General features: G+C 38.5%; 1 protein-coding gene across 5 annotated transcripts in view; it reads right to left on the bottom strand.

The window, feature by feature from the left end:
- Nucleotides 1-13,238, bottom strand: part of trappc9 (trafficking protein particle complex subunit 9) — a 460,625-nt gene that overhangs the window by 409,723 nt on the left and 37,664 nt on the right. For all 5 annotated transcript variants that reach the window (XM_052023166.1, XM_052023170.1, XM_052023167.1 and 2 more), the window contains 4 exons: nucleotides 12,873-12,998; nucleotides 12,020-12,236; nucleotides 6,577-6,720; nucleotides 1,084-1,210 (listed from right to left, as the gene is read on the bottom strand). In XM_052023166.1, coding sequence (XP_051879126.1) covers nucleotides 1,084-1,210; nucleotides 6,577-6,720; nucleotides 12,020-12,236; nucleotides 12,873-12,998 — 614 coding nt within the window. The remainder of the gene's footprint in view (nucleotides 1-1,083; nucleotides 1,211-6,576; nucleotides 6,721-12,019; nucleotides 12,237-12,872; nucleotides 12,999-13,238) is intronic.

The raw sequence follows: 13,238 nt of genomic DNA, 5'->3' as shown, positions 1-13,238 counted from the left end.
GAAGGTATAAAGGGGGACGTCAGAGATAAGTTGTTGTTGTCCCCCCCCCCCCCCACCACCCCACAGAGTGTTGGGTGCGTGGAACACACTGCCTGCAGAGGTTGTGGGGGCAGATACATTAAGGGCATTTAAGAGACTCTTAGATAGACCTCCATTTTTCTATCATTCATGTGGCTATGTGGGAGCCAAGGGTTAGATTGATAATAGAGCAGGATAAAATGTCAGCACAACATAGTGGGCCGAAGGACCTGTACTGTGCTGAAACATTCCATGTTCTATGAATATCACCATTCAGAAAATGCTTTTTTTTTGTAAAAAAAATATTTTACCCTGAAAAAAAATTGATAAGGGCATAGTTTATCATATCATTCTCCACTGGTCAGATCTTGGTCTGCTCACTCTCTCTTCATTCCCTCCATGTCCTCTTGACAGCTTAATTTCACACCTAATTTTGCATCATCAACACAAAGCAACTCGATATTTCAATGTGGATATTAGTATTAATTGGATAAATTATGGAGAATGAAAAGGTCACAGCACAAATCAATTAAGATGGCATGACTGGTCTTCGCATTTACAAGTGATGTTATATTGATAAGCCTACTACTCTTTGAAAGTAACGAACTATAATAATTAACATCGGCTAAAAGGCGAAAGATAAAACCAATGTATTTGATAACAAAATTAACAAAAGCAGTTGTATCGTGAAAAATAGCTCACAAACATTAGTATGTTTCATATTGATATGAAATAGTAACTATTTCGTATTGATATAAAATAGTGAAAACAGAAAATACAGGAAATAGTAAGCAGGTCACATCTTACCATATGGGGAAAGAAAAACAGTTAACATTTCAGGGTAATGACTTTTCATCAGAACAGGGACAAGCTTGAGACATTCATGATGTCCCAGTTCTGATGAAAGGTCATTGACCCAAAATACCAGTTCTATTCCTCTTTCCATAGAAGCAGACATCTGCTGAATATTTACTGTATTTTCTGTTTATTTCATAATTCCAGCATCTGCAGTATTTTACTTTAATGATATGTTTAACAGATCTTGAAAATACAAACCAGTCTTACCTGACTATAGGAAGCTTAGTGAGGGGGACTGGAGGTAATTTCACATCATCGGGAAGTGTTACAATCTCCATAGTACCAGGGCATTTTGCTGTGTAGTTCTCTAAACTCTGAGAAACTTCCTTCTTCTCTACAAAACAGCACCACAAATAGAAGTGTGTCACTTGACTATTTATTAACAAAAATAGAAATTATGAAATCTTTGCTAGAGGCTATGAAACAAGAAATTGACAGCATGAGATAAAGGATCTGTACAGTGAAGTACCTGACCTCCAGTTACTTTAGACAGTCCACCAGAAAAATTGTTTCCAATAAGAAATAATCACTTCTCTGAACATGCATTTACAGCATAATAATCCATGGTCAAAAACCACAGACTACAAAGGGGTTGCCAATGCCAATAAACACAGGATTAAAAATATATTCTGGATACTAAACATTTTTTCCTTGAAAAGGAAAATATGCTTCATGTCAGAGACCCTTGGTCAGAACTGGGAAGCAGAGAAATCACACCAGTTAAAATTTCAGAGAAGGTGGAGCAAGGATGAACAGGAATATCTGAAAAGGCGAGGCTGTGGGGAAGTTGTGGTCAATGGATTAATGCCAGCAGCTAGAAAGTGATATATATTTTAAGGACTGTAAAATGTTGAGAAATGCAGGGATCATTAGGTTAGGCTGCACTAATGGAGAGTGGAAAAAAGACTAATATTACAGATGAATGACTTGCAGCAAAGGCCAATTCTGATGCAAAAAGAAAAAGCGAGTTTCTGAAGCTGTAGTACTTGCAACTGTGTGAAAGCATTTCAGAACAATGCTGCTTCAACCAAGCTGTTTAGTTATCCACTTTGAAATAGGAAAAAGTTAAATTGGAACTGGACAAGCTAGACAATACTTTGGTTTTCTGCACAAACTGTCAGGTTTAAAGGGAGAGTCAACAAGAACTAAAGGGAGTGACAATGAGTGAGGCAGAAATGGGGAATGCCCCTATACCACCTCCATCCAGGGACCCAAACAGTCCTTTCAGGTGAGACAGAAATTCACCTGCACCTATCTTAATATCATCTACTGCATTCTGTGCTCCAAGTGCAGCCTCCTCTACAATGGCGAGACCAAACGCAGACTAAGTGACTGTTTCGCAGAACACCTGTGCTCTGTCCGTAACTGTGATCCACATCTCCCCGTTGCCACTTCAAGTCCTCCTTCCACTCCATCACAGCTATGTCAGTCCTTGGCCTCCTCCACTGCCAAGAGAATTCCAAACGCAAACTGGAGGAACAGCACCTCATTTTCTGTCTCGGAACCTTGCAGCCTAACTGCATGAACATTGAATTCTTCCACTTTAAGTAATTCTCTCAACAGCTTCCCCCCCCCCACCACCCCCCCCCCCCCCGCCAAACCCAGCTCTTCTTTTCCTCCCTTTCCAAGCTTTCTTTCTACCCTTTTTTCCTCCTTACCTTTGACCCATCCCCCAGTGGATCTGCTCTCCCCCTGCACCAGCCTATCACCTTCTCTTACCTGCATCTGCCTATCACCACCTTTTGCCCACCCTGCCTCCCCTCTTTTGTCCACCTATCATTGCTCTTCTTTTCCCTCCTATATATTGGGCTTCCCCTTTTCTTATCTTCAGTCCTGAAGAAGGGTCTTGACCTGAAACGTTGACTGCCTTTCTCCACGGAAGCTGCCTGGTCTACTGAATTCCTCCAGCATCAGTGTTTTTCAACCAAAAGATAATGCTAGAGAAGCATCAGTCTTATACTTGTTCAACAGGTACAAGATTCTTGCAGGCTCTAAGAGCAGAGACTACAGGGAAATGAGCAAACCGACCAGGGCATCATGGAGCAAGGGGCCATTCCACACCTGCTGAGGAAGGTGGTAAAATCACTATATTTAAGAGACAATTAGACAGGTAATTGAACATGCAAAACATAGAAAAATACAGACATAATGCAGGCAAATGGGATGAGTGTAGGTGGACTAAAAAGGTCAACAAGGCCCACTTCTGTGCTGTACAACTCTATGACTCTGAATGGCATACATTATATCGTGAGACCATTACTTTTAGTTCCCCAGCCATCTGAAATATCCGTCCTGAATCTAGGGTCTAGATCTGTTGGAATTTTATAGATTTCTCCAAGATCCCTTCTCATTCTTCCAAATTCAAGAGAACATCTCAATTGACATAATCTCAACCTATAAATCAATCCTACCATTCCAGCACTCAGTCTATTTACATTTTGTTGTACTTTCTCCATGTCAAAAACATTGTTCCTTAAATATAGACTATAACTGCACACAAAATTCCCCCACAGAACTTCACCAAAGCCAAGTATGACTGCAGCAAGATATCCATGCTTGGGTACTAAAATCCTTAAGAGCGAACGTGACAAAAAAAGCCAAGTATCTGATTACAAATGGTTAAAATAAAACAATTTTTTGTGAAGGGCCCTCAAAAGTGATACACATTTTAAATCTGGCCCTCCTTGCAGTTTTTCCAACCATAGTGGCATTCAAGAGGTCACTGACACTCTCCAGTCCAATTCAGCAGACTATAAATTAATTTATTCTTTTGAGAAAGTGTAATAAGTAGGTGCTGTGTGATGACTGGAAGCTTACTCAGGGTGCTGATTAGAACTGACAACACATTTGATTTGCAGGTGTTACAGATTAGGTTACTATTTGGTGCATGTCCCTTTAAGGGATAGTACAGTAGTGTGTGGGAGAGTGAGTGGCATTATTGTGACAACAGAGATGACGACGTGCTGACGTTTTGGTAGCGAGAGCGAGAGCCTGCTGGTCTCTATATCAATGGATGAAAAACAATAACTGTGCCTGTCACTACGATCCACGTATGGATTTTTGGAATAAAGCAGTGGAGTCCACTTTGTCGTTGACCTGTAGAAGGAAACAGGTATTTCTGTGGATGGCCACGTCTCATATGCTTTTTGGGGTGACAGATACTTCAGAACAAAGCAGTGGAGTAGTCACTGCTGAGTAGACACTGAGGTGCCGTATGGGTTCCATCGTGGAACATTTGGATTTCGTAATGTCTCTATTTTCTCTCTACGTTTTGCCTTCAGTCAACGGTGGTTTTGCAAAAGCCTTTGCTCATGTTTCACCTTATGGCTTGCTGAACCAAACTTTGAGAACTATTCCTGGACTTGGAGTTTGGGAATCTGCCACACACGCTACAAGTTTAGTTTTTGGGGTTAATGTTTAATATCTAACATTTTTCTTATTATCATAAGTAGTTGTTAATAAAATAGTTTCCAACACTTATACATAACTCGGTGTGTTTCTTTTGTTGCTGGTACATAACACAGGCATTGCATGCCAATTCTGAGATGTACTGTAACCAAAGAGAGATTCTATTCTCAATATCCAGCTGCTGCATGATCATAAGCATTGCATCACACATGCCACCATTTTATATTCTGGCAGCAATGATGATTCCTTTATACTGAAGCAGTGCACCGTGCTGTATGCATTTCACTATCAAGAAAATAAAAATCCAAGGGTACCTTCTGTGCTATCCACTGACGACATGGCCATGATAATATCACACAATTCATGTATGTATGAGGAACATTTTATCTCCATTTCATCAAAAAATTATGAACTGTGCATCTCTTTAAATTTGAGTTACAAAATTCTCTTGCACCTTCCAAAGCAATACTTTCTTGGCTGGCTTGCTATCATTCAACTTCATCTTCAATGATTCTTTGTTCTTCTGTGATCCAATTAAAGGTTTTAGCTAAACCTGTATCAGGGAACCAAGTTTTTTTTGACTGCTTCCATGTCTGGGGATTCAATCCAAGCACAAAATCTATTTTCTTGATTATCTCTTAACACCTTATTCCACCCTAGTCTTTCTAGCTTGCAGATGCACCACCTTGTATTGCATTTCTCCTCTTCCATTCTTTGATGTGCTTGAAAATCAGGCTCATATCCCAACCCATTTTGCTAACTCATTCTTCCACAATATCTCCAAGGTATGGAGTTCACTACTTCCCACATTGAGTACCTACAATCTGAAGGCCCTCTAAGCCAATTTGGCATCACCTAATTACATCCCACATTATATGTTTTTATCCAACCTATTATATTCCATGGGATGGAATAACGTGTTTCATTACAGGCTCAATTTGTATTAAAAGGAGTTTCCCAAAAAGCAATTAAAAGGATATTAGAATAAATAATTTCAATAATCCAACATCTATTTTTATTCTTAGTTCTGCATGGAGTTGTTCTGTAACTCAAATCAGGACCAGCAGTATACTTTAGCAAGATTTTCCAAGAATCAATGAATTATTCACAAGGATAACATGAATTATATCCCACTGCAATTAAATACCTAATGCATATTTATCTTTGAGGTAGCAATTATCAGATACATGCAAATCTGCATGAACAGATTCTCCACAAAAAATGTGAAATGCAAAATGATATAGCAAAATTTAAAAGCTACAGGACATGCAGTCAAGGTTATCTCATAAATCAAAAAATATAAGCCAATCTGGGAAGTTTATTTCATTGTACCTCAAAATTCTTACATTAAAAAAAGTATAGCTTACTTCAAAGTTCAGGTACAAATATTAAAGGGGCAAAATTCAACAGTTCATTAAGACAGCAGAATAATTAAGAGCAAAACCAGAACACTGCATCTACTACTGAATTCCTTGTGAATTTTCCAAAACCTTTTGGAAACATCAAAAAGACTCAAATTAATAGAAATATGCTTTAAATCTTGTTTAAATTTAGTTTTTCTTCCCTTAGCTGTAACTTCCAAATTTGCTGCAGTGTTTTAACTTCCTAAAGCTAAGAAAACATTTTTGACCATCTTCCTTTGTTTTGCTGGATTTATCTATCATCTGGGTCATATCCCATCAACTTCATTTGTTCCCAGTGCTAAGCCATTAGGTTGACAAGTTCCTTTACTTATTTAATCATGGCAAAGAGCATCCAATGATAGAAAATGCTGAATCACCAAAACAGCATTTGGTGCTTGAATCTATTAATTAGTGCTTCAGGTGAGGGCTCACTGCTAAAATTAAAGTTACAGATGGAATGTAACATGCATGCAGTGTTTTCCCTTCAAGAAGTACAGAAGTTGAATAGACAATAGAATAAAGAAGAAAGAAGGGAAAAATCAAAATGCTTTGTTCCTCTCAGTTCTCTTCATTATAGGAGGTCATGGTGGCTTAAGCTCCTGAGAAAGCCAAACCAACTTCAGGATTCAAACTACAAGAAAAAGAACCCAGTAAACCATGAAAAAAAGTTGGAGAACAAAGATAAAGTTGTTAATTGCCCAAACAGAATTTAGCTCATTGGATAAGAGATTCTGGCTGCAACTCTGCTTTTAAACCCCTTGCATGTCTTTTTCAAAAATAAGAATAGAACAGAAGTCAAAACCAGATAAATTTTGTGAATAAAAATAATCAACCGCCCCATTTCACGATTAAACAAAGAAAAGTCACATGACCCATTGCCAGATCTTACCTTGATCTGAGAGGAAATCCAGCATGGTTTGAAGAAGAAAGGACAGGTGACGAACTGCAAGAGCAGGATTTCCCATTCGTCTTGAAGCATAAACAAGCTCATGCAGTAAACGCATTTGTACTGCTGGCCAACCTTTGTGAGTTCCTGCAACATTAATTCAGAACTAAAAGTCATCATTGTACACAGATGTACAACAGAATTAAGTGCAAGGAAAACATGCTAAATGATATGCACCAACGATAATCATGAGAAGTAGCAGCTCAAAGTATGACAAACTATAGTTGAGTTTTGGATTGCAATTCGACTCGTGTAGTATTGAACTAGAGCATAAAGTTGTCACAATACAAACTAATCAACTAAATGCTGGAGAAAAATCAACATTAATTTGAACCTTGAAGAATTGTTTAAGCTGAATATTTATTGCCAGCACTAATGTACAACTTTGACGACACACAAATCCTGAGATTATTAAGTACAGAAAGTGAGGTTTTAACAGTAATTGTATACCTGCACCATATAGCGAAAGAGCCAATTAGGTTACTTCGTTATATAAACTGCCTGAGATTAAGGAAGTAAGAATCAAGCCAGATAGGAATGTGATCTATTTTTGACCTATGTTGGTTATGGTTCAGAGGGCCCCAAATGGAACAGATAGCAGCAGAGACATTTCAGAAGTTAATAACAGTCCCAGGGAAGGAAATCAACTCAAAAGAGCATCATTTAAATTCTGGAATGTCAATAAATACCAGAATTAATTAAATTGCTGTTATTAAAGCTGCAGTCAGAACAAGGGGCAATATAAGTTGATAAGAATATTGAACATCAATTCCATTCTATTCAATATTCTATATTTATGTTAATCATTTCTACAGCTGATTGCTGTCTCCTTGATGCAAATCAAGACATAATACTACATGGATCCCAAGTTTCAAAACCTCAAATGTTAACTTTTCATCTTAGATTACCTTTCAATGCAGCCTTAAAGTGTCAGTATAATGTCATATAGCTTTAGTTTTATAAGGTTGTTTGTTGGTTTACCTTATTGGGAAATGGAAAAAAGTGAGAAACACAAGGACATATCCAGCATGGAATACAATTTGAAGATTAGGCAATGGCAACCATAGCTTAAAAAAGACTTGAAAAGGGTTTCTGATGGCAAAAAAAATTGTAGCCCAGGGAATCAGAAAATGCAAGGCCATGGTTTAGCTATTAGCTATGATAGGGCAGAGAAAAAAAAACACATTCAACTCTTTGCACATGAACTGATGTCCCATCTCAACTATCTCTCAGGCTTCCCCATATTCCTTAGTGTAGTAACATTTAACTATGTCTACAGAACTCCGAAGATTCACAAAGTGTTCGTGTAAAAATATCTCTCCACATTTCAGTTCTTATTCAGAGATAGTGACCCATAGTTCTCATCTCCCCAATGAGGGAAAGCATCCTCACACCAGTCACTTTGTCAAATCCCATAAGAACTGAATGAGTTTCAATTTGATTCTCCCAAACCAGAGGGAAGTTCAACAACAATCTGCTGAATCTCTCCTCACAACAGAATCTTCCCACTCCAGTAATCAGTTGTGAATCATTCAGCATTCACACCGAGGCACACCTATATACATCTTTTCTTCATTACCGCAACTTTATCTTATCATACACTTAGTTTTGGCAAGACCATACTTATTCCACTTCCAGTTATTTATTTACTCAATTGTTATGAATGGTTGGGGGGTGGGGGGGGGGGGGGTGGTATGTAGTGCCCTGACATAGCTCACATTTATTGCACATTCCCAAATTGTATCAAGCAAGCAGTAATATTTTGTATTTTCTTGAATTGTTGCCACCCTTTTTGGGTAGATAATTCAACAATATTGCTGGATGGGGAATTCTAGGTTTTAGGCCCAGTGTGATACATTTTCAAGAAAAGATAGGATGGAACTTGGAGGGAAACTTGGTGTTGCTCCCCTTCAACTACGTCTTCCCTTCTTGGCAGAAGCTGCGATTTTTTTTCAATGCCCGAGGCAATAACAGAAATGCACATTGTGGCACCTGCTTGCTGCAGCCACAATGCACCACCAGAAGTGGGAGCAAATGCTTTGGATGCTAAACATGGTGCCATTCAAATGGATTGCTTTGTCCTGGATATTATCAGACCTTTTCAGTGCAACTGGAGCCACGCTCATCCAAGCAAGTATTGGATTCAATCATACACCTCGTTTTATAGATGGTGTTAAGTGTTTGGGGGGTGGCAATCAGAAGAGTCACTTACTATTGGATACTAAGCTTCTGACTCATTGTTGTGTCCTGGAAAAAAATCACATAATTAGGGTTGTAGATAGGGTTTTAAAATAACGATGAGAGGAGAGGGCTCCAAGAATGCAAGGTTTAATAACAGAAGAGGAAATGAAAAAGCAGTGGCACAGGATAGTGAAGGGGAAACTGAGTCAGTGTATGATAGGCTAGGGCAGAAGATGCAAGTCAAAATATAGCTTATCCAGAGTTGTAAATAACTAAAAAAACAAATCAAAAGCTTAAATGTTCTTTATTTGAATGCACAAAGCACTTGCAACAAGTTAGATGAACTGATAGCATAGATAGCAACTTATGAGTATGATGAATTAACTATTACAGAAATGCAGTTGCAGGGCAACCAGGATTGGGTACTCAATATCTGAATCTAAAGGAGAAAGGTGGTGGGTTGGCATCGTTAATCAAGGAAGTCAGATCCTTCCTGTACTGACAACACATCATCCCCAACGCACACTACCCTTGGGGCAGCTGTGGTTGGGAAGAAACAGTCACCCACCTTTTTGCAGACCGTAGATTTGTTAAGAGGGTGTGGAGAAGGATGCAAGGGTCCTTCTCTCAGTTCATCCCAAGCAGCTGTGTAACAGAGGACTCTCTGATCTATGGGCTGTTCCCAGGGTTATACACCAAGACAGACGTCAAGTGCTGCTAGAAGGTCATCAACTCAAAAAAAACATTTTGGTCTGCCTGAAACTTGGTCTTCTAGCACAGCAAGATGTCTGCAAGGGAATGCTGCTGATTGACACATTCCAGGCCACAGGAGTAAGTGCTGAGGGATGCACTGAATCTTGGTGCAGCCAATGCAAAGGCTCTGCGGAAGGACCATCATCGAGGGCCCTTCTGCTATTGCACATGGAAGGGCTGAGTTGTGTGAGGAAGCCCCTCAAACATTGAAATGGTGCATCACCCAAGGGGGCCACACAAGTGGTCATGATATTATGGTTTTAAAAAACTAAGTTAACACTACCAAATGTAATGACCATGAATGCAAAAATTTTGCACTGTTTATTCATAATAAAAAAGATAAACGGAAGAAAGTCTTTTCTTTAAATTAAAATAAAGGTATCAGAGCAGTGCCGAGTCATGATACAAATGCATTGGATAGTGACGTGGAATCAGTTAAATTGAAATCACGAATAGCAGGTGAAGAGGCATAAGGGGAGTAGTCTATAGCCCTCCAAAATTTGACCTCAATAGGTCAGAGCAGAAATGGGGAAATATCAAGGACATGTTGAAAGGGAAGTGCAATTGTCATGGGAGATTTTAATCTACATATTGATTGAATGAACCAAACTGGCAAGGGTATCATAAGAATTTGTGGAATGTGTTGGGGATTAATTTTTTTTTAAATAAAGAGTGGTACATTGTGGAGCCTACCTGGAAATGGGCTATTTTAGTTTTGGTCTTGTGTGGTAGGAAAGATTAATAAGTGATCTTGCAGTTAAAGATCCCTTAGGGACCACAATATGATAGCTTTCATTAGTCAGGGCATTGCATACAAGCACAGAGGGGTTATGCTCCAATTTTCTGTCACCTTTGTCAGACCTTAAGCTTGAGTACAGCATACAGTTCTGGTCACCAAGGTGTAGGAAGGATGTAATGGTGCTGGAAAAGGTGCCCTGAAGCAGAGGTGGTTAAGAGGCAACATGATCGAGGTACATAGAGTTATGAGTGGTACAGATGGGGACATAGTGGTAACTATTCAAACAGCTGGTCTATAATGCTCAGCAAGAGTTTATCCCAAACAAAAAGAGGGATGCCTTGAGAAAGGAGGCACAATCCCTGGTTAACAAAGGATCGTGTTAATTTGAAAACTAGGATAAACAAAGCGGCAAGGGCTAATGATAGACCACAGGAGTGGAAAGTTTTTAAGGATCCAGCAGCTAAAAAGCCCAAAAGGCAGAAAATTAATTTTGAGGGAAAACTTGTAGTATAAAAACAAACAGAAAAATGTTTGATTGATATACAAATGGGGTAGCCTGTAGAAAACTTTGGCCCATACCCCATAGGTAGATAAAACTAGAGTGCATAGGTTTAAGGCAAAAGGGAAGCAATTCAGAGGGGATCAAGGAGAAATTTCTTCACCCAGAGAGTGGTATGGACCTGGAATGCATTGCCTGAGAAAGTGGTTGAAGCCAGGTTCCTGACAGCATTTAAGAAATGTCCATATGAACACTTTTTAAAAAAAAAGTCACTTAGGCACAGAGGGCTATGGGCCAAATGATGAGTGATGGAGCTAATATGGAAAGGTATCCACCAGTCAATGTGGACAAGTTGGGCAGAGTGGCCTGTTTCCATGCTGTATGATTCTATGATAATTCCAAATGCAGTTTGAGAATGAACATTATAGATCCATCACCAGTGTCTTCAATTTAAATGAGGGCAATTATAATTGATATGAGGGAGTTGTCCAAGGTGGACTCAGTAAATGCTGAGAGATAGGTAAGTAGATGAACAGTGGCAGGTATTCAAACAGCTGCTCAGCAAGAGTTTATCCCATTAGAAAGCAGGATTCCATGAGAAAGAGGCACAATCCCTGGTTAACAAAGGAGATCAAGGATCATGTTAAATTGAAAACTAACATATACTATTAGAAAATTAGGATAAAACTCAAAGCAAGGTGTTAAATTGGCAAGTACACTGCCTTTCATTTCTGTGAACAGAGATCAAAATCACTCCAAACTGAAAATAATCATCAGCTTTTATCACAAATCAAAGAGGGACAATGAAAACCAGCCTGACCATCCCAATTCTAATTCTGGAATCTCTACTGCTTTGGAATGTTTCTCCAATTTAGCATCAGATCATTCTTTCCACTGACAATTATCAAAAAGACAACCCAACACATAAAAAGAGTCTCATATAACATCTTTATTTTTGCCATCAGAAGGCTAATCTCTTTCAGACAACAATCCACTTCAATATTCTCAGTTTATTCAATTTTTGTTTTCCTTTTGATATCAAGAATGCCTCATTCAAATGTAGAATAAAGTGATCACAGTCAAGATCTGCATTTGTTTTCAAGCTGGAGCAACAAGAAAGACAGGCTGCAAAAAGAAAGTGTTTGAGAGCATCTCAATTGTTATATGGAAATATAGGTTGCATTTATCCCATCAAAACTCTGACAAGATTTTACCTTTGCTGAAGTCTTGAGGATCCAGTGACAAGCTAAATCCAGGTAATGTTTCTAACAACAACTTGTAGCAAGCTCTCCATCCAGGGTCAGCAATAGATGGTGTCACACATTGCATTGCAGCTACACGTTTGAAGAAGGCAGCTTTACGATGAAATCCTATCAAATCGTACAGTTCAGAAAGGATACTGTATCGCTGTATCTTTTCCTCTTCAGAAAGCTACAAAGTACAACAAATAATATTCCAAAAGATGGGAAACACTAAACACATGCAAAATTTATTATTTAAACAATTGTTAGTGTTTTACACAAAGCATCAAGTGGCAACAGAAATTATAAAGAAGTTCAAATGGAACAGATATTATTGGCTCAACTCACACTCCCCACCCATTATTTTTTCTCGCCACGTTTATGTTACAAAGTTGCAAGAAATTAAAAATAATGCAAACAATTTTATTAAATCTTCCTTCCTTCCTTATAGCTCGAATTGAATGAGCTCATGGATCCTACACAAGGCCTAACCTGATGCAGGATATTCAAGTTGGATATTCCAGAACATTTGTGGTCCATGTCAAGTCCAGCAGGCAAAATCAGAGCTTGGCCAGCAAGGTTGGGGACCTACTCTTTTGTGCAGGAATCCCAAGGTTGCTAGCACTGAAAGAAATATTCTGTCCTGATATTTTCCTCTTACTATATTCAAAAAAATGCAAGTTGATGTCTTATTTGCAAGTGTTGCAAATGAACATTACATTTTATCAGCAGTTCAAAATTAGTCACAGGTTTACTTTATGAAAGTCATGAAAGAAAATCAAGAGGGCTTCACAATAAAAACAGAAACAATTAATGAAAACTATACCTGGCCAAGATTGATGTATACAGCATTCTGAAGGAATTCAGAGGCTTCCATACTTCTCTTCTGAATGGCCAGCACCCTAACTGCCTTCACACAAGCTTCCAGTTCAATCACACCAGCATTTTTGTACTGAAAAGTAGCATTAAAGCAAACAATTTTACATTGTATTATACACTCTCCCAGAAAAAAAATACATTTCAAACACTGAAAGCTAATTAATGATAAACATCCAACTTACCATAAACAAATGATAAATTAATTACCAATAATTCCATCCAATGCACCAAAATTTGGTGCTAACTGATCTTGAGATATTCAAATCCATAATTCAAATTTATCATTATTCTGGTTAAGTATGTGTAAAGTATA

Source organism: Pristis pectinata, chromosome 9, assembly GCF_009764475.1.
Source record: "Pristis pectinata isolate sPriPec2 chromosome 9, sPriPec2.1.pri, whole genome shotgun sequence".
Classification (NCBI taxonomy): domain Eukaryota; kingdom Metazoa; phylum Chordata; class Chondrichthyes; order Rhinopristiformes; family Pristidae; genus Pristis; species Pristis pectinata.
This window is presented reverse-complemented; position numbering and strand designations above follow the sequence as displayed.